Source organism: Oncorhynchus tshawytscha, linkage group LG02, assembly GCF_018296145.1.
Source record: "Oncorhynchus tshawytscha isolate Ot180627B linkage group LG02, Otsh_v2.0, whole genome shotgun sequence".
Classification (NCBI taxonomy): domain Eukaryota; kingdom Metazoa; phylum Chordata; class Actinopteri; order Salmoniformes; family Salmonidae; genus Oncorhynchus; species Oncorhynchus tshawytscha.
This window is the reverse complement of record NC_056430.1, coordinates 31,049,165-31,071,836: the sequence shown is the minus strand read 5'-3', so window position 1 is coordinate 31,071,836 and position 22,672 is coordinate 31,049,165. Positions and strand designations below refer to the sequence as shown.

General features: G+C 43.4%; 1 protein-coding gene across 2 annotated transcripts in view; it reads left to right on the top strand.

Annotated features, from left to right (window-relative positions):
* Positions 1-22,672, top strand: part of nucks1a (nuclear casein kinase and cyclin-dependent kinase substrate 1a) — a 35,681-nt gene that overhangs the window by 8,688 nt on the left and 4,321 nt on the right. The window contains exons 5-7 of one of the 2 annotated variants that reach the window (XM_024378760.2): positions 9,191-9,340; positions 9,424-9,570; positions 22,497-22,655. In XM_024378760.2, the coding sequence (XP_024234528.1) occupies positions 9,191-9,340; positions 9,424-9,570; positions 22,497-22,655 (456 nt within the window). The remainder of the gene's footprint in view (positions 1-9,190; positions 9,341-9,423; positions 9,571-22,496; positions 22,656-22,672) is intronic. The other variant, XM_024378768.2, reaches the window with a different exon arrangement.

Below are 22,672 nucleotides of genomic sequence, written 5' to 3'. Positions count from 1 at the left end.
GCTATGGTTCAAGCTTGGGGTTAGGGAAAATGTCCTGAAGAGGAGGCTATGGTTCAAGCTTGGGGTCAGGGAAAATGTCTTGAAGAGGAGGCTATGGTTCAAGCTTGGGGTTAGGGAAAATGTCCTGAAGAGGAGGCTATGGTTCAAGCTTGGGGTCAGGGAAAATGTCTTGAAGAGGAGGCTATGGTTCAAGCTTGGGGTTAGGGAAAATGTCCTGAAGAGGAGGCTATGGTTCAAGCTTGGGGTCAGGGAAAATGTCTTGAAGAGGAGGCTATGGTTCAAGCTTGGGGTTGGGAAAATGTCCTGAAGAGGAGGCTATGGTTCAAGCTTGGGGTCAGGGAAAATGTCTTGAAGAGGAGGCTATGGTTCAAGCTTGGGGTTAGGGAAAATGTTCTGAAGAGGAGGCTATGGTTCAAGCTTGGGGTCAGGGAAAATGTCTTGAAGAGGAGGCTATGGTTCAAGCTTGGGGTTAGGGAAAATGTCCTGAAGAGGAGGCTATGGTTCAAGCTTGGGGTCAGGGAAAATGTCTTGAAGAGGAGGCTATGGTTCAAGCTTGGGGTTAGGGAAAATGTCCTGAAGAGGAGGCTATGGTTCAAGCTTGGTGGGGTCAGGATTCAACTAGTGATATGGGGGGGAGAAATCGATAGTTAAATATATTATTTTTGACTATCGTTTTGACAATATCGCTAAATAAATGTTGTGCTGCTTTATGAACCTTTATTTAAACAGGTAGTCACATTGAGATACAACTATTTACAAGAGAGCCCTGTATACATTTACAAATGAAGCCCAATACATAAAAAAAATTAAACCGAAAAATATATATAAACGCAACATGTGAAGAGTTGGTCCATTGTTTCATGAGCTGAAATATTTATTTCTCTCATATTTTGCACAAATTTGTTTACATCCCATTTAGTGAGCATTTCTCCTTTGCCAAAATAGTCCATCCACCTGACAGGTGCGGCATGTCAAGAAGCTGATTAAACAGCATGATCGTTACACAGGTTCACCTTGTGCTGGGGACAATAAAAGACCACTCTAAAATGTGCAGTTTTGTCACGGAACACAGTGCCACAGAGGTTGAGGGAGCATGCAATTGGCATGCTGACTGCAGGAATATCCACACCAGCCCAGGACCTCAACATCCGGCTTCTTCCCCTGCGGGATCATCTAAGGACAGACAGCTGATGAAACTGGGTTTCCGCAACCAAATCATTTCTGCACAAACTGTCAGAAACCATCTCAGAGAAGCTCATCTGCGTGCTCGTCATCCTCACTTGGGTCTTAACCTGATTGCAGTTCGGCACCATAACCAACTTCAGTAGACAAATGCTCACTTTCGATGGCCACTGGCTCGCTGGATAAGTGTGCTATTCAGGGATGTCACTTTTTCAACTGTACCGGGCAGGTGGCAGACAGCAGCATGTATGGCGTTGTGTGGGCTAGGGGTTTGCTTATGTCAATGTTGGGGAATAGACGGCCCCATGGTGGCGGTGTGGTTATGGTATGGGCAGGCATACGCTATGGACAACGAACATAATTGCATTTTATTGGTGGCAATTTGAATGCACGGAGATACTATGACAAAATCCTGAGGCCCATTGTGGTGCAATTCATTCGCCACCATCACCTAATGTTTCCGCGTGATAATGCATGACCCCATGTCCGGAGGATCTATCCACAATTCCTGGAAGCTGAAAATGGCCTAGTTCTTCCATGGCCTGCATACTCACTAAACATTTCACCCATTCGGCATGTTTGGGAAGCCCTGGATCGACGTGTACGACAGCGTGTTCGAGTACCCCCCAATATCTAGCAACTTCGCACAGCCATTGAAGAGTGGGACAACATTCCACAATCAACAGCCTGATCAACTCTATGAAGGAGATGTGTTATGTATTCTGCATGAGGCAAATGGTCACACCAGATACTGACTGGTTTTCTGATCCTCACCCATAGCTTTAAAACGTTATCTGTGACAAACCGATGCATCCCTGTATTCTCAGTCATGTGAAATCTATAGATTAGTGCATAATGAATTAATTTCAATTGACTGATTTCTTTATGAACTGCATATCTTTGAAATGGTTGTTTTTATAGTATTTTAAATGTATATAAATTAAAACGCATTATATAAAATACAACAGCCCTACAAAGACATTACAAATAAAATGCACATTAAACATATTTAACTTCTTGCGTCGAGCAATCCTGTATCCGGGAGCGTAATCATAGCCTCAAGCTCATTACCATAACGCAACGTTAACTATTCATGAAAATCGCAAATGAAATAAATATATTCACTCACAAGCTTAGCCTTTTGTTAACAACACTGTCATCTCAGATTTTCAAAATATGCTTTTCAACCATAGCTACACAAGCATTTGTGTAAGAATATTGATAGCTAGCATAGCATTAAGCCTAGCATTCAGCAGGCAACATTTTCACAAAAACAAGAAAAGCATTCAAATAAAATAATTTACCTTTGAAGAACTTCGGATGTTTTCAATGAGGAGACTCTCAGTTAGATAGCAAATGTTCCGTTTTTTTCAAAAAGATGATTTGTGTAGGAGAAATCGCTCCGTTTTGTTCATCACGTTTGACTAAGAAAAACCCCCGAAAATTCAGTCATTACAACGCCGAACTTTTTTCCAAATTAACTCCATAATATCGACAGAAATTTGGCAAACGTTGTTTAGAATCAATCCTCAAGGTGTTTTTCACATCTATTCGATGATAAATCATTCGTGGCAGTTGGGTTTCTCCTCGGAAGCAAATGGAAAAATACACGCAGCTGGAGATTACGCAATAATTGCGAGGGAGGGACACCAAGCGAGCACCTGGTAGATGTAGTGTAAAATGGTCAATCTTCCAATGATATGCCTACAAATACGTCACAATGCTGCAGACACCTTGGGGAAACGACAGAAAGTGTAAGCTCATTCCTGGCGCATTCACAGCCATATAAAGGGGACATTGGAACACAGCGCCTTCAAAATCTGGGGCATTTCCTGTTTGAAATTTCATCTTCGTTTCGCCTGTAGCATCAGTTCTGTGGCACTCACAGATATCTTTGCAGTTTTGGAAACGTCAGAGTGTTTTCTTTCCAAAGCTGTCAATTATATGCATAGTCGAGCATCTTTTCGTGACAAAATATCTTGTTTAAAACGGGAAAGTTTTTTTTATCCAAAAATTAAAAGAGCGCCCCCTATATCGAAGAAGTTAAGAAAAGCAATCACATTCTGTAACATAAGTCTCCAATCAATAATATTAAATGCCTGAAAGGAACCAGAATATCTAACTGCAAGGATTTCTGCATATTCCACACATCAGGGACCAAAAAAATTAAATCATGTGGAGACAAAAGGAGTTATTGATCCCTGAGAACGGGTTTGATCATTTGTACGTCTGAATTTAATCAATGAAGTTATGTACAGAGGAAGTTTCCGTACGACTGCTTTGTGAATAAATAATGCACCTCTCTTCTTACAGAGGTCCATCCCACATTTTTGTACAGAACACAATGGGTCCTATAACCGTCCCCAGTGGTAAAACGTATTGGTGAATGGAATACGGACTCCAATGGTTTAAAAGCAGAGGCTGCCGCATGCATGTAAATGTCACCATAGTCTATTACAGGGAGAAGCGTTGTTTAAACAATCTTCCTTCTGGTTTCAGAACTGAGGCAGGATTTATTTCTATAAGAAAAAATATATATACAGTGGGGCAAAAAAGTATTTAGTCAGCCACCAATTGTGCAAGTTCTCTCACTTTAAAAGATGAGAGAGGCCTGTAATTTTTTATCATAGGTACACTTCAATTATGACAGACAAAATGAGGAAAAGAAATCCAGAAAATCACATTGTAGGATTTTTAATGAATTTATTTGCAAATTATGGTGGAAAATAAGTATTTGGTCACCTACAAACAAGCAAGATTTCTGGCTCTCACAGACCTGCAACAACTTCGTTAAGAGGCTCCTCTGTCCTCCACTCGTTACCTGTATTAATGGCACCTGTTTGAACTTGTTATCAGTATAAAAGACACCTGTCCACAACCTCAAACAGTCACACTCCAAACTCCACTATGGCCAAGACCAAAGAGCTGTCAAAGGACACCAGAAACAAAATTGTAGACCTGCACCAGGCTGGGAAGACTGAATCTGCAATAGGTAAGCAGCTTGGTTTGAAGAAATCAACTGTGGGAGCAATTATTAGGAAATAGAAGACATACAAGACCACTGATAATCTCCCTCGATCTGGGGCTCCACGCAAGATCTCACCCCGTGGAGTCAAAATGATCACAAGAACGGTGAGAAAAAAATCCCAGAACCACACGGGGGGACCTAGTGAATGACCCGCAGAGAGCTGGGACCAAAGTAATAAAGCCTACCATCAGTAACGCACTACGCCGCCAGGGACTCAAATCCTGCAGTGCCAGACGTGTCCCCCTGCTTAAGCCAGTACATGTCCAGGCCCGTCTGAAGTTTGCTAGAGAGCATTTGGATGATCCAGAAGAAGATTGCGAGAATGTCGTACGGTCAGATGAAACCAAAATATAATTTTTTGGGTAAAAACTCAACTCATCGTGTGGAGAACAAAGAATGCTGAGTTGCATCCAAAAAACACCATGCCTACTGTGAAGCATGGGGGTGGAAACATCATGCTTTGGGGCTGTTTTTATGCAAAGGGACCAGACTACTGATCCGTGTAAAGGAAAGAATGAATGGGGCCATGTATCGTGAGATTTTGAGTGAAAACCTCCTTCCATCAGCAAGGGCATTGAAGATGAAACGTGGCTGGGTCTTTCAGCATGACAATGATCCCAAACACACCGCCCGGGCAGCGAAAGAGTGGCTTCGTAAGAAGCATTTCAAGGTCCTGGAGTGGCCTAGCCAGTCTCCATATCTCAACCCCATAGAAAATCTTTGGAGGGAGTTGAAAGTCCGTGTTGCCCATTGACAGCCCCAAAACATCACTGCTCTAGAGGAGATCTGCATGGAGGAATGGGCCAAAATACCAGCAACAGTGTGTGAAAACCTTGTGAAGACTTACAGAAAACGTTTGACATCTGTCATTGCCAACAAAGGGTATATAACAAAGTATTGAGATAAGTATTTGGTCAATAACAAAAGTTTATTTTCCACCATAATTTGCAAATAAATTCATTAAAAATCCTACAATGTGATTTTCTGGATTTTTTTCTCTCATTTTGTCTGTCAAATCAAATCTAAATCAAATTTATTTATATAGCCCTTCATATATCAGCTGATATCTCAAAGTGCTGTACAGAAACCCAGCCTAAAACCCCAAACAGCAAGCAATGCAGGTGTAGAAGCATGGTGGCTAGGAAAAACTCCCTAGAAAGGCCAAAACCTAGGAAGAAACCTAGAGAGGAACCAGGCTATGTGGGGTGGCCAGTCCTCTTCTGGCTGTGCCGGGTGGAGATTATAACAGAACATGGCCAAGATGTTCAAATGTTCATAAATGACCAGCATGGTCGTATAATAATAAGGCAGAACAGTTGAAACTGGAGCAGCAGCACGGTCAGGTGGACTGGGGACAGCAAGGAGTCATCATGTCAGGTAGTCCTGGGGCATGGTCCTAGGGCTCAGGTCCTCCGAGAGAGAGAAAGAAAGAGAGAATTAGAGAGAGCATATGTGGGGTGGCCAGTCCTCTTCTGGCTGTGCCGGGTGGAGATTATAACAGAACATGGCCAAGATGTTCAAATGTTCATAAATGACCAGCATGGTTGTATAATAATAAGGCAGAACAGTTGAAACTGGAGCAGCAGCACGGCCAGGTGGACTGGGGACAGCAAGGAGTCGTCATGTCAGGTAGTCCTGGGGCATGGTCCTAGGGCTCAGGTCCTCCGAGAGCGAGAGAAAGAGCGAATTAGAGAACGCACACTTAGATTCACACAAGACACCGAATAGGACAGGAGAGGTACTCCAGATATAACAAACTGACCCCAGCCCCCCGACACAAACTACTGCAGCATAAATACTGGAGGCTGAGACAGGAGGGGTCAGGAGACACTGTGGCCCCATCTGAGGACACCCCCAGACAGGGCCAAACAGGAAGGATATAACCCCACCCACTTTGCCAAAGCACAGCCCCCACACCACTAGAGGGATATCTTTAACCACCAACTTACCATCCTGAGACAAGGCTGAGTATAGCCCACAAAGATCTCCGCCATGGCACAACCCAAGGGGGGGCGCCAACCCAGACAGGATGACCACATCAGTGAATCAACCCACTCAGGTGACACACCCCTGTCATAGTTGAAGTGTACCTATGATGAACATTACAGGCCTCTCATCTTTTTAAGTGGGAGAACTTTCACAATTGGTGGCTGACTAAATACTTTTTTGCCCCACTGTATATGTATCATAGAGCTCAGCTTTGTCACATTTTCAATGTGTTTTTCCAAAGACAACTTGTTATCAATCCAGATACACAAGTTCTCACTACACAAGTTCTCATAGTGAGAAACTTGCTCCATTTGGAGGGCAAATACTCAGGTCCCCAGTCAACATTGTGGGACCTAGAGAACAGCATAAAGTTGGTTTTATTAGCATTTAACACCAAGTTAAGATCCGGAAGTTATGAGTCAATCATGCTGAAGGTCACGAATGGCCTGCTACACTGAAGAGGCACAGGAATAAATAACTTATCTACATAGAGATGAATTTTTTATTTTTTTTATGCCTTTATTTAACTAGGCAAGTCAGTTAAGAACAAATTCTAACATTCAATGCCATTTATATACAACGTGAACAACAATGGCCCCAAAATTGAACCCTGGGGTACACCATTAAGCACTTTAAGAAATGTGGATTTAACCCCGTCTATCATAATAGCCTGGGTTCGGTCACTAAGAAAATTCTGAAACCACAAACGGGCATCAGTGCTAAGGACTAACACAGACAACTTACTCCGTAAGATGGAATGATCAACTGTATCAAAACCCTTTGACAAATCTATAAATAGGGCAGCACAATTCATTTTAGCATCCAAAGAATTGACAATATAATATACAACAGATGTGGTTACAGTAATATTTATGTGGCTTGGTCTAAACCCTGATTTGATGTACATTCAAAATACAGTTCACAGATCTTATTTTTTAAAGCTAAAAGAAAAGAAAAAGAACAAGGTTGCACATTCACCAAGGATTCAATAATCTTAGCTAGACAAGGAAGCCTTGATATGGGACGATAGTTGTCAAGATCACAACAATCACCTCCCTTATGTAGTGGCAGGACATTTCCACACTTAGGAACCTGATAAGTGTTTAATGTAAAGATGTGGGTTATTGAACCAACAATGACCTGGATCCAAATGGTCGGCCCTGTAGATATCTTAATGTCAACAACCCATTGTTTGTGAATTGCCGAAAGGAAAAACCCTGACTGACATTTTCTAAATTATTCAGTAAAGCTCCCCCATCAACATCCAGTACATTCTCGCATTGAGTAGGCTTTTGAATTCTCACATTGAGTAGGCTTTTGAATTCTCACATTGAGTAGACTTTTGAATTCTATTGGCAGAAATCGAATGTTGATTTAATTAATTATTTATATCAATGTTATCAGTTATATGGCCAAACGCTACATTGATTTGTAAGGGAAGAGTAGAGGAAGTACAGCCCTTTAATGATTTCAGTTTTCCAGATTTTATAGGGATTTCCAGTACAGTCAGGAGTGTTTTTAATATAATAATCAGATTTAGCTTTTAAACACACAATTCTCAATTCTCTGAAGGACAATTCTCAATTCTCTGAAGGATTGCCAGTCCTGGCGTAGTCAGTACTTCTAGCCATAGCCCAGGAAGCGTCTCTATTGCATATGAACTCCGATAATTCAGGTTGTGAAACAATGGGTCTACCTATTTTGAACAGTTAAACTATATATATATATATATATATAAATAAACTGGGCATGCTTATCTGCAGTCATGTTAAAAACAGTCATAAAGTGATTAAGAGCCAATTCAGAATCCGGTATAGTGAAGATACCATCAAGATCACAATGGTAGAGGTGTTAATGTCTCTTTGTAATAATGCATGGTTTTGTCCTATGAGTCCTAACATCTCTAATACAAACAATAGGACAGTGGTCACTAATGTCCAGGGAGAAAACAACACCACTAGCCACACATTTCTCTGCAGTATTTGTAAACATCAGGACAGATTTGGCCATGTGGACTTGGTAACCAACTGGGTGAGGTTTAGGTTATTATAAAAAATCCTTTAAACGGTCTTGGGTTCCTCAGGACACGTTAAAGTCACCAGTGACAAAGTCAGCGGGACTAGTTAACAAACGTTTCTTAGGGCGGTAGACTCCCAGAACAGTTACGTTAGAATTAGAACCTAGTTGAAGACTTGGCTAGATATGTGAATTGTTTAGGATTGGAAGTCGCCTTTAAGAGACACAGGAAGGGGACTTTTTGTATAGATGGCAACACCGCCACCTTTGCCCGTTTTATCAGCACGAGTACTCTAAGACCATCAATAGTAACCTCAGAATCCACATTTATTTCAGTTAACCATGTTTCTGATAAAACACAAATATCTGGATCTGCCTGGGAATCCCAGATCTTGATGTAGTCCATTTTTGGCAAAATGCTGCAAATATTTGATTAATAATTGGGCTAAGTAAATTTTGACTCATCATTACCACTTACATTACATGGGATGTGCACATTTACAAACATCATGCTCTCCCTCCGTGTAAAGACATTTGACTGCAACCAACCACAGCGCAATCAAATTGTACCGGAGGCGGGACAGGCGGCAGACTGAGTTCCCTGATATCGCTCGCTTTGTGACTGACAAATAGATCACTAGAAGATGCATATCGTTCATTCTAGCGGGAGAGTGCTCGACAGAAAAGTGACTTGAAACTTTTTAAATGGAAAGTAACCTAGTTAATATGAAATCAAAGTAGAAAATCGTCTGTGACTGGCTGGTTTAGCCGACCCGGGGCTAATGGAAAACACTATCAAGGACGGAAGGGGACTAGGGCTATGGGAAGGGGACTAGGGCTATGGGAAGGGGACTAGGGCTATGGGAAGGGGACTAGGGCTATGGGAAGGGGACTAGGGCTATGGGAAGGGGACCAGGCTAGTGGCCAGGAGTTATGTGACCGGGCTACTGCTAATGTTTTTCTGTTTGGTTGCAGATGACTTTGGCAGTGATGAAGACAACGACTTTGGAGAGGAAGATGAGGAGGATGGAGGGAGCGACTACGAAGCTAAACGAGGCAAAAAGGGAAAGACAGCCAAGGTGGCAAAGCCCACTAAGAGGACACCCAAGAGAAAACGACCCACAGGTAAGACTCATACACTGAGGTGTCAGTGTGTACGCCAGTTATAATATGACTGTGTGTTATAACCTGGCTACTCTGTATGTTAGATGACAGTGATGAGGAGGTGAGTCGTAAGGTGCGTACAGTGCGCCAGGCCGCCACCAAGGCTGTGTCTAAACAGAGAGAGATCTTGCTGGGAGACGGCGGCAGTGAGGACGAGGAACGTGAAGACAAGGAGGAGGCCTTCGCAGACCGTAAGTCAACCACTCAAAGCAAAACGGGCCTACCCGGACCTAACCCTTGATCATGACTCTGTTCCATTACATTACAAATAAGTATTTGAATTGAAGGCATAGGCCTGGGCAATATGGCCAAAATATAATATCACGGTATTATTATTTTTAAATAATTTGCTGTATAAAATTTGCTTAGTGCGTGACCCTGGGGTGGCAACACATATTCTATGTGATTTAAATGGGTCTTTCTTATTTCTGATTGTTTTATACTGTTCAATTCAACTTCAAGAAAATACAAACTAGCTGTTTGCAGATGTAAGAAACACAAACGAATAAGGTAATTGTAGTAAGCCAGTGGATTTATATTAAGAAGCAAAGTGAAAATGTCATTGTCATCAACATCGTATGTGCTGAAATGACCATGCAGACTGAACGCAAGTGTCTTGGGATCGATGAATAAGAAATGCTTTCCTTGAGTGACGTGGCGGGGCTAATTCTGTGTGGAAAGCTGCATTTGGAGAGATTACTCAATTAGCGAAGTAAACTATAAAAGTGGAGGTACACACAGCATATTCCATTTAACAAACCAAACATTCAAATCCCGTTGTAGAAGGTAAGCTAAAAACCCAAACAGGTTCGTGCATCATTACCGCTATAATGTAAAATACAGTATACCGCCCAGCCTTACGAAGACGTCTTCTGTATAGGGGGAGTTTTTTTAAGAACCCCGATGTTCGGTTTGAACATTAACACGCATCGCTTGATGCACGATTTTGGAAGCATAAGGACCTTTATCTTTCATATAGCGTAAATCATAAAAAAGTTTAATGGAGACACCTTTGATAGGGTTAGTGTTCCCACAGGCCATATCTCCATGTTACAGCGCCTGTTTATGGAAGACCGAGGGACCACCTGTGCTAATTAGCTATCTAGCATGATCCAAATTATGGAACGCCGTTTGGGTCTTTGCATGTCAAAAAGGATACACGTCAAAATAAAAATTTTGACCAATCAGGACCTGAATATGACTGCACGTCACATAATAATTTAACGCGTTCATAATTTTTTTACGTAGTTATTACACATTGATTACACTATCACCCGTATTTCATATGTCACAACGATTCATCGATACATATGCTGGTAAAGTTATCTCGCGCACCTACAGTGCTGCTCATAAAAAGCTAGCTAGCTGATGGCTGCAAACAATGTTCTTCCCCAAAAACATAGCAAAACGACAACCTGTTTCAGTAGCTGTAGTTAGTTAGCTAGCTAACTATATAACTAGGTGTCGTCATCTAAAATGACCTTCATTTATAAGATGGTTTTTATTTGATTAATGGTGGTCGGGACCCATCTATGTGAAGCTAGCCACAATAAGGATTAGCCACAATAGTGGACTTTGCTGTTAGCCTTCCAAATTAAATTATGCCATTGACAGTGATGCAAATAAATAGTACAATTATGCCATGAGGTTGGAATGTTATAGAAAATCAACAAAATACTTTTTGTTAAGTTTCGGCGCTGACAGAGATGGCTGCCTCGCTTCGTGTTCCTAGGAAACTATGCAGTATTTTTTTTAATATGTTATTTCTTACATTGTTACCCCAGGAAATCTTAGGTTTTATTACATACAGTCAGGAGGAACTATTGGATATAAGAGTGACGTCAACTCACCAACATTACGACCAGGAATACAACTTTCCCGAAGCGGATCCTCTGTTTGGTCCATCACCCAGGACAATGGATTGGATCCCAGCCAGCGATCCATAACAACGGCGCCGCAGAAGGGGCAGACGGAGCGGTCTTCTGGTCAGGCTCCGTAGACGGGCACACCGCCCACCACCCCCGAGCCTACTACTTGCCAATGTCCAGTCTCTTGACAACCAGGTTGATGAAATCCGAGTAAGGGTTGCCTTCCAGAGAGACATTAGAGACTGTAACATTCTTTGTTTCATGGAAACATGGCTCACTCGAGACACGCTATCGGAGTCGGTACAGCCACCTGGTTTCTTCACGCATTGTGCCGACAGAAACAAGCATCTCTCTGGTAAGAAGAAGGGCGAGGGTGTATGCCTTATGATTAACAAGATGTGGTGTGATAACATACAGAAACTCAAGTCCTTCTGTTCACCTGATTATCTACCAAGAGAATTCTCTTCGATCATAATCACAGTCGTGTATATTCTCCCCCAAGCAGACACATCGACGGCCCTGAAAGAACTTCATTTGACTCTATGTAAACTGGAAACCACATATCCTGAGGCTGCATTTATTGTAGCTGGGGATTTTAACAAGGCTAATGTGAAAACAAGGCTCCCTATATTTTACCAGCATATCGATTGCACGACCCGGGCTGGCAAAACCCTGGATCATTGTTATTCTAAATTCTGCGACGCATATAAAGCCCTCCCCCGCCCTCCTTTCGGAAAAGCTGACCAAGACTCCATTTTGTTGCTCCCAGCCTATAGACAGAAACTAAAACAGGGAGCACCCGTGCTCAGGTCTGTTCATCGCTGGTCCGACCAATCGGATTCCACGCTTCAAGATTGCTTCGATCACGTGGACTGGGATATGTTCCGCATAGCGTCGAACAACAACATTGATGAACACGCTGATTCGGCGAGCGAGTTTATTAACAAGTGCATCGGTGATGTTGTACCCGTAGTGTCTAGTAAAACATTCCCCAACGAGAAACCGTGGATTAATGGCAGCATTCGCGCAAAACTGAAAGTTCGAAGCACTGCTTTTAATCAGGGCAAGGTGACTGGAAACATGACCAAATACAAACAGTGTAGCAATTCCTTCCGCAAGGCAATCTAACAAGCTAAGCATCAGTATAGAGACAAAGTGGAGTCGCAATTCAACAGCTCAGACACGAGAGGTATGTGGCATGGTCTACAGTCAATCACGGACTACAAAACAAAAACCAGCCCTGTCGCAGACCACGATGTCTTGCTCCCAGACAGACTAAACAACTTCTTTGCTCGCTTTGAGGACAATACAGTGCCACTGACACGGCCCGCTACCAAAGCCTGTAGGCTCTCCTTCACTGCAGCCAACGTGAGTAAAACATTTAAACGTGTTAACCCTCGCGAGGCTGCAGGCCCAAACGGCATTCCCGGCCACGTCCTCAGAGCATGCGCAGACCAGCTTGCTGCTGTGTTCACGGACATATTCAATCAATCCTTATCCCAGTCTGCTGTTCCCACATGCTTCAAGAGGGCAACCACTGTTCCTGTTCCCAAGAACGCTAAGGTAACTGAGCTAAATGACTACTGCCCTGTAGCACTCACCTCTGTCATCATGAAGTGCTTTGAGAGACTAGTCAAGGACCATATCACCTCCACCCTACCTGACACCCTAGACCCACTCCAATTTGCTTACCGCCCCAATAGGTCCACAGACAACGCAATCATACTGCACACTGCCCTAACCCATCTGGACAAGAGGAATACCTATGTAAGAATGCTGTAAATCAATGACAGCTCAGCATTTAACACCATAGTACCCTCAACTCATCATTAAGCTAGAGACCCTGCCAGCCCTGTGCAACTGGGTTCTGGACTTCCTGAGGTGTGGTGGTGAGGGTCTCGAGCTTAATGATGAGTTTGGAGTGTACTATGGTGTTAAATGCTGAGGTGGTGGTGAGGGTAGGTAACATCTCCACCCCGCTGATCCTCAACACTAGGGCCCCACAAGGGCACATTCTCAGCCCTCTCCTGTACGCCCTGTTAACCCATGACTGCGTGGCCATGCACGCCTCCAACTCAATCATTAAGTTTGCAGAAGACACTACAGTGGTAGGCTTGATTACCAACAAGATGGCCTACAGGGAGGAGGTGAGGGCCCTCGGAGTGTGGTGTCAGAAAAATAACCTCACACCCAATGTCAACAAAACAAAGGAGATGATCGTGGATTTCAGGAAACAGCACAGGGAGCACCCCCCTATCCACATCGACGGGACAGTAGTGGAGAGGGTAGTAAGTTTTAAGTTCCTCGGCATACACATCACGGACAAACTGAAAAGGTCCACCCACACAGACAGAGTGGTGAAGAAGGTGCAGCAGCGCCTCTTCAACCTTAGGAGGCTGAAGAAATTTGGCTTGTCACCAAAAAGCACTCACAAACTTTTACAGATGCACAATCGAGAGCATCCTGTCGGGCTGTATCACCGCCTGGTACGGCAACTGCTCCGCTCACAACCATAAAGCTCTCCAGACAGTAGTGAGGTCTGCACAACGCTTCACCGAGGGCAAACTACCTGCCATCCAGGACACCTACACCACCCGATGTCACAGGAAGGCCAAAAAGATCAAGGACAACAACCACCCGAGCTACTGCCGGTTCACCCCGCTATCATCCAGAAGGCGAGGTCAGTACAGGTACATGAAAGCAGAGGCCGAGAGACTGAAAAACAGCTTCTATCTCAAGGACATCAGACTGTTAAACAGCCATCACTAACATTGAGTGGCTGCTGCCAACATACTGACTCAACTCTAGCCAAAATTAATGTAATAAATGTATCACTAGCCACTTTAAACTATGCCACTTTATATAATGTTTACATACCTTACATTACTCATCTCATATGTATATACTGTACTCTATACCATCTACTGCATCTTGCTTATGCCGTTCGGCCATCACTCATTTATATATTTTTATGTATGTATTCATTCCTTTATACTTGTGTATGCGTATAAGGTAGTTGTTGTGAAATTGTTAGGCTAGATTACTTGTTAGATATTACTCCATGGTCGGAACTTGAAGCACAAGCATTTCGCTACACTCGCATTAACATCTGCTAACCATGTGTATGTGACAAATAAAATTTGATTTGTTTAAATCTCAGTGGATGTATTAGACTTTAGAATTGCATTAGGGGCATACTTATTTCACTGTACAGCCTTACCTATGGATAGTGGATCAATGACATGGGGTATCAGTCTACTCAGTAACACCCAGAGAACATTAGCGTCGTAGCTCTTACACGGAACCCAAACCGGCTGCGTGCGTGCACCACCGTGCGCTATTATGCATAAATGTATTTTGTCCCCCTATAACAAACACGATCATGACACGCAGGTTAAAATATCAAAAACTCTGAACCAATTACATTAACTTGGGGACAGGTCCAAAAGCATTCAACATGTATGGCAATTTAGCTAGTTAGCTTGCACTTGCTAGCTAATTTGTCCCGGGATATAAACATTTGAGTTATTTTACCTGAGATGCATCAAGGTCCTCTACTCCGATAATTAATCCACACATAAAACGGCCAACTGAATCGTTTCTAGTCATCTCTCCTCCTTCCAGGCTTTTTCATCTTTGAATTTATATGGTGATTGGCATCTACACTTACATTGTATTACCACAATGACCAACAAAACATTTTGTTTTTCAATCACCCACGTGGGTATAACCAATGAGATGGCACGTGGGTACCTGCTTCTATAAACCAATGAGGAGATTGTAGAGGCAGGACTTGCAGCACGATCTGCGTCAGAAATAGGAATGACTTCTATTTTAGCCCTTGGCATCGCAGATGCTCGTTGGCGGGCGCGAGCAGTGTGGGTGCAATAATTGAATAACATGGATTTCTACATTTATTTTGAAGCACACGCGACATGTCTGGTCAGCATGTGACTGCGGAACTCTGAAACAACTGTGAATTGAGCAACAGTTATTGTCAACCAATGTGTATTGAACACTATTCCTGAGGAGAAACAATAGTGCATGGATGTTTTGGAGTCTGATAATTCTGAGGAGGACGTTGGAGAAAAATCTCTATGGTATTGAGTAGACTGATTTCCCATTTCATTGATCCTCTATCCTTAGGTAAAGCTGTACAGTGCAATATGAATGTCAATGCACACAATAGGCTGACTGGGTAGGTCATTTCACACAGTCACTCCCGCAATAAGAGCTACAACGCTAACATTTGCGTAAACTCTTAAGTTGTGTTCTGTGGGTGTCACCGAGTAGATTGATACCCCCATTCCATTGCTTCACTTCCAACCTTGTTTAACATGATCTAGTATAAATATGGCATGATTCCACCAATTGTAACCATCACTTTCAAAGAGGTACTTTTATTTTGAAGGCAATCTGCAAATTCCACTATTGAGCCACAATAAAGATTAGGCAAGCTTCACAACAGATCCTGGTCCGGTTGAGCCTCACTAGCCAGATGAAGCTAGCTGGCTGCATATAACGTTAGCTTTGGTCAACCGGGTTAAGTAGCTGGCTAGCTATTTATTTTCATGAGCTGAAGTACAATTTCAATAGGCGAACAACAAGTGTCTACCTAGCTAATACTTACTCACAAGGATTCTGATATCAGAATAATTAAAATTACTGCAGTTTCTACTGGTCATTGCTAGCTAGCTACCCCAGAAGTTGCGGGCGAATAAATACGTCCTTATTACCAGTGCGGTATTGTAAACACATCGTTTGTGGCCGGTGTGCGCTTGTGTACAGCTCTGACAGTGCTACTGATAGTGTTGGCGCTTGCCTTGCACGTGAAAATTCAGCACACACAACATTCTATAATATTGTGTTATTTGACGTGTAACTTTTTTGACAGGCAAAGACCCAAAAGGCGTTCCATACCGGATACCTGTGTGTAACAGAAAAATACTGTTGGCCTCAAACGTGATAAGGCTGGCCTTTAAGTGTGTATTTTGCATTTGTGAAATTATTTTCATGTAATATGAAATTAAAGTGATTTATGGTTCTAGAACCGTATCACAATTGAGAATCGATTTGCGTTTAGATGTATTTATCTGTTTTGCCTGCCAGAGCCAGTCTACCGCTGAAAATAACAAGGTCCTTGAACCTTTAGGAGTAACGGTAACATTAGGCTCCTTAAGAGTACATCTTGGGCTTGGAATTACCAGGGGCCTCAAGATACGGTATTATCACGATATTATCACAAAATGTCTTGTGGTTCTCACGATTTTTAAAAATGTATATACACACACTAACATTCAAAAGTTTGGGGTCACTTAGAAATGTCCTTGTTTTTAAAAGAAAAGCACTTATTTTTTCATAACATCAAATCGATCAGAAATACAGTGTAGACATTGTTAATGTTGTAAATGACTATTGTAGCTGGAAACGACAGATTTCTTTCAAAAAATGTTTTGTGGAATATGTACATAGGCATACAGAGGCCCATTTATCAGCAACCATCACTCCTGTGTTCCAATGGCATGTTGTGTTAGCTAATCCAAGTTTATCACTTTAAAAGGCTAATTGATAATTAGAAAACCCTTTTACAATTATTAGCATAGCTGAAAACTGTTGTCCTGATTTAAAGAAGCAAGAAAACTGGCCTTCTTTAGACTAGTTCAGTATCTGGAGCATCAGCATTTGTGGGTTCGATTACAGGAACAAAATGGCCAGAAACAAAGGACTTTCTTCTGAAACTCATCAGTCTATTCTTGTTCTGAGTAATGAACGCTATTCCTTGCGAGAAATTGCCAAGAAACTGAAGATCTCGTACCACGCTGTGTACAACTCCCTTCACAGAACAGAGCAAACTGTCACTAACCAGAATAGGAGTGGGAGGCCCCGGTGCACTACTGAGCAAGAGGACAAGTACATTAGAGTGTCTAGTTTGAGAAACAGATGCCTCACAAGTCCTCAACTGGCAGCTTCATTAAATAGTACCCGCAAAACACCAGTCTCAACATCAAAACGGGATGCTGGCCTACTAGGCAGTCTCAGCATCAACAGTGAAGAGGCGACTCCGGGATGCTGGTCTACTAGGGATGCAGTGGCCTCCGGGATGCTGGTCTACTAGGCAGAGTTCCTCTGTCCAGTCTCAACATCAACAGTGAAGAGGCGACTCCGGGATGCTGGTCTACTAGGCAGAGTTCCTCTGTCCAGTGTCTGTTTTTTTGCCCGTATTAATCTTTTCTTTTTCAAATCAAATTTTATTGGTCACATACACATGGTTAGCAGATGTTAATGTGAGTGTAGTGAAATGCTTGTGCTTCTAATTCAAACCATGCAGTAATATCTAACAAGGAATCTGAACAATTTCACAACAACTACCATATACACACAAGAATAAATGAATGAATAAGAATATGTACATATAAATATATGGATGAGCGATGGCCGAATGGCATAGGCAAGATGCAGTAGATGGTATAGAGTACAGTATATACATATGAGATGAGTAATGTAGGGTATGTAAACATTATATAATGTGGCATTGTTTAAAGTGACTAGTGATATATTTATTACATCCCATTTTTAATTATTAAAGTGGCTAGAGATTTGAGTCAGTATGTTGGCAGCAGCCACTCAATGTTAGTGATGGCTGTTTGACAGTCTGATGGCCTTGAGATAGAAGCTGTTTTTCAGTCTCTCGGCCCCTGCTTTGATGCACCTGTACTGACCTCGCCTTCTGGATGATAGCGGGGTGAACAGGCAGTGGCTCAGGTGGTTGTTGTCCTTGATGATCTTTTTGGCCTTCCTGTAACATCGGATGGTGTAAGTGTCCTGGAGAGTAGGTAGTTTGCCCCCGGTGATGCGTTGTGCAGACCTTACTACCCTCTGGAGAGCCTTACAGTTGTGGGCGGTGCAGTTGCCGTACCAGGCGGTGATACATCCCGACAGGATGCTCTCGGTTGTGCATCTGTAAAAGTTTGAGTGTTTTAGGTGACAAGCCAAATTTCTTCAACCTCCTGAGGTGTTATTGCGCCTTCACCCCACTGTCTGTGTGGGTGGACCTTTTCAGTTTGTCCGTGATGTGTATGCCGAGGAACTTAAAGCTTTCCACCTTCTCCACTACTGTCCCGTCGATGTCCCGAGAGGGGTGCTCCCTGTGCTGTTTCCTGAAGTCTACAATCATCTCCTTTGTTTTGTTGACATTGAGTGTGAGGGGTGCTCCCTGTGCTGTTTCCTGAAGTCCACAATCATCTCCTTTGTTTTGTTGACATTGAGTGTGAGGTTATTTTTCTGACACCACACTCCGAGGGCCCTCACCTCCTCCCTGTAGGCCGTCTCGTTGTTGTTGGTAATCAAGCCTGCCACTGTAAACTTGATTGAGTTGGAGACGTGCCTGGCCATGCAGTCATGGGTGAACAGGGAGTACAGGAGAGGGCTGAGAATGCACCCTTGTGAGTCCCCAGTGTTTAGGATCAGCGGGGTGGAGATGGTGTTTCCTACCCTCACCACCTGGGGGTGGCCTGTCAGAATGTCCAGGACCCAGTTGCACAGGGTGGGGTCGAAACCCAGGGTCTCGAGCTTAATGACGAGTTTGGAATGTACTATGGTGTTAAATGCTGAGCTGTAGTCGATGACATAGGTATTCATCTTCTCCAGATGGGTTATCGCAGTGTCATTGCGATTGCGTCGTCTGTGGACGAGACGGCCTACAGGGAGGAGGTGAGGGCCCTCGGAGTGTGGTGTCAGGAAAATAACCTCACACTCAACGTCAACAAAACTAAGGAGATGATTGTGGACTTCAGGAAACAGCAGAGGGAACACCCCCCCATCCACATCGATGGAACAGTAGTGGAGAGGGTAGCAAGTTTTAAGTTCCTCGGCATACACATCACAGACAAACTGAATTGGTCCACTCGCACAGACAGCATCGTGAGGAAGGCGCAGCAGCGCCTCTTCAACCTCAGGAGGCTGAAGAAATTCGGCTTGTCACCAAAAGCACTCACAAACTTCTACAGATGCACAATCGAGAGCATCCTGGCGGGCTGTATCACCGCCTGGTATGGCAACTGCACCGCCCTCAACCGTAAGGCTCTCCAGAGGGTAGTGAGGTCTGCACAACGCATCACCGGGGCAAACTACCTGCCCTCCAGGACACCTACACCACCCGATGCTACAGGAAGGCCATAAAGATCATCAAGGACATCAACCACCCGAGCCACTGCCTGTTCACCCCGCTGCCATCCAGAAGGCGAGGTCAGTACAGGTGCATCAAAGCTGGGACCGAGAGACTGAAAAACAGCTTCTATCTCAAGGCCATCAGACTGTTAAACAGCCACCACTAACATTGAGTGGCTACTGCCAACACACTGTCAATGACACTGACTCTACTCCAGCCACTTTAATCATGGGAATTGATGGGAAATGATGTAAATATATCACTAGCCACTTTAAACAATGCTACCTTATATAATGTTACTTACCCTACATTGTTCATCTCATATGCATACGTTGATACTGATCGACATCCTTATGTAATACATGTATCACTAGCCACTTTAACTATGCCACTTGGTTTACATACTTATCTCATATGTATATACTGGATATCATCTACTGTATCTTGCCTATGCTGCTCTGTACCATCACTCATTCATATATCCTTATGTACATATTCTTTATCCCCTTACACTGTGTATGACAGTAGTTTTTTTTGGAATTGTTAGTTAGATTACTTGCTCGTTATTACTGCATTGTCGGAACTAGAAGCACAAGCATTTCGCTACACTCGCATTAACATCTGCTAACAATGTGTATGTGACAAATAAAATTTGATTTGATTTGACCTATTGGAGTGGGTCTAGGGTGTCAGATAGGGTGGTGATATGGTCCTTGACTAGTCTCTCAAAGCACTTGATGATGACAGAAGTGAGTGCTACGGGGCGATAGTCATTTAGTTTAGTTACCTTAGCGTTCTTGGGAACAGGAACAATGGTTGCCCTCTTGAAGCATGTGGGAACAGCAGACTGGGATAAGGATTGATTGAATATGTCTGTAAACACACCAGCCAGCTGGTCTGCGCATGCTCTGAGGACGCGGCTAGGGATGCCTTCTGGGCCGGCAGCCTTGCGAGGGTTAACACGTATAAATGTTTTACATTATTGGCCAGTCTGTGATATGGCTTTTTCTTTGCAACTCTGCCTAGAAGGCCAGCATCCTGGAGTCGCCACTTCGCTGTTGACGTTGAGAATGGTGTTTTGCGGGTACTATCTATTGAAGCTGCCAGTTGAGGATTTGAGGCGTCCATCTCAAACTAGACACTCTAATGTACTTTCCTCTTGCTCAGTTGTGCACCAGGGCCTCCCACTACTTTTATTCTGGTTAGAGACAGTTTGCGCTGTTCTATGAAGGTCTTCAGTTTCTTGGCAGTTTTCTCGCCTTCATTTCTCAGAATAGGAATAGACTTGACGAGTTTCAGAAGAAAGTCCTTTGTTTCTGGCCATTTTGAGCCTGTAATCAAACTCACAAATGCTGATGCTACAGATACTCAACTTATCTAAAGAAGGTCAGTTTTCTTGCTTCTTTAATCATGACAACAGTTTTCAGCTATGCTAACATAATTGCAAAAGGGTTTTCTAATGATATACTTAGATTAGCTAACACAATGTGCCATTGGAACACAGGAGTGATGGTGGCTGGTAATGGGCCTCTGTACGCCTATGTAAAAATCAGCCATTTCCAGCTACAATGGTCATTTAAAACATTAACAATGTCTACACTGTATTTCTGATCAATTTTATATTTTAATGGACAAAAAATGTGCTCTTCAAAAACAAGGACATTTCCAAGTGACCCCAAACTTTTGAACGGTAGTTTGTGTGTGCATATTGGGGCGGCAGGGTAGCCTAGCGGTTAGAGCGTTGGACTAGTAACCGAAAGGTTGCAAGTTCGAATCCCCAAGCTGACAAGGTACAAATCTGTCGTTCTGCCCCCGAACAGGCAGTTAACCCACTGTTCCTAGGCCGTCATTGAAAATAAGAATTTGTTCTTAACTGACTTGCCTAGTAAAATAAAATAAAAATAAACTGCAAACTAGAGGAAAATAATGTTGAAATATTGTCAAATCCATGTAATCTCCATAGACAACCATTTGCAATAGAATGGCCCATTCTGAAGAGCTCAGTGACTTTCAACGTTGCACCACCATAGGATGCCACCTTTCCAACAAGTCAGTTTGTAAAATTTCTGCTCTGCTAGATCTACCCCGGTCAACTGTAAGTTATTGGGAAGTGGAAAAGTCTGGGAGCATCAACTGCTCAGCCGTAAATTGATAGACCACACAAGCTCACAGAACGGGATTGCCGAGTGCTGTGGCGTGTAAAAATGGCCTGTCCTCGGTTTCAACACTCACTACCGAGTTCCAAAGAACGGTTCGTCGGGAGCTTCAAGAAATTGGTTTCCATGGCCGTGCAACCGCACACATGTCTAAGCTAACCATGCGCAATGCCAAGCGCCGTCTGGAGTGGTGTAAAGCTCGCCGCCATTGGACTGGAGCAATGGAAACGCGTTCTCTGGAGTGATGAATCATGCTTCACCATCTGGCAGTCCAACGGACAAATCTGGATTTGGTGGATGAACAGGCAAATGCTACCTGGCTGAATGTATCGTGCCAACGGTAAAGTTTGGTGGAGGAGGAATAATGGTCTGTGGCTGTTTTTCATGGTTCAGGCCCCTTAGTACCAGTGAAGGGAAATCTTAACGCTGTAGCGTTCAATGACATTCTAGATTGAGTGCTTCCCAACTTTGTGGCAACCGTTTGGGGAAGGCCCTTTCTTGTTTCAGCATGACAATGCCCCCTGTGCACAAAGGAAGGTCCATACAGAAATGGTTTGTCAAGATCGATGTGTAAGAACTTGACTGGCCTGCACAGAGCCCTGACTTCAACCCCAGTGAACACCTTTGGGATGAATTGTAATGTCAACAGCGAGCCAGGCCTAATCGCCCAACGTCAGTGCCCGACCTCACTAATGCTCGTTTGACTGAATGGAAGCAAGTCGCCGCAGCAATGTTCAAACATCTAGTGCAAAGCCTCCCAGAAGACTGGTGGCTGTTACAGCAGCAAAGGGGGGACCAACTACATATTAATGCCCATGATTCTGGAATGAGATGTTTGACGAGCAGGTGACCACATACTTTTGGCCATGTAGTGTATTTGTCAGGTGAAATGACCAATAATCACCACCTCGTCCTCCTCTCTCTAGCTGATGAGTCGGGCAGTGATGAAGACTTCATGGTTGAGGATGATGATGATAGTGACTATGGCCGCTCCAAGAGCAAGAGGAGCAGCAAGAAGGTGATCAAACGGAGCCGGCCAGAAAGGAAGGAAAAGAAATCCCCCAAACCACGACTAAAGGCCACTGGTAGGACCGCTCACCAT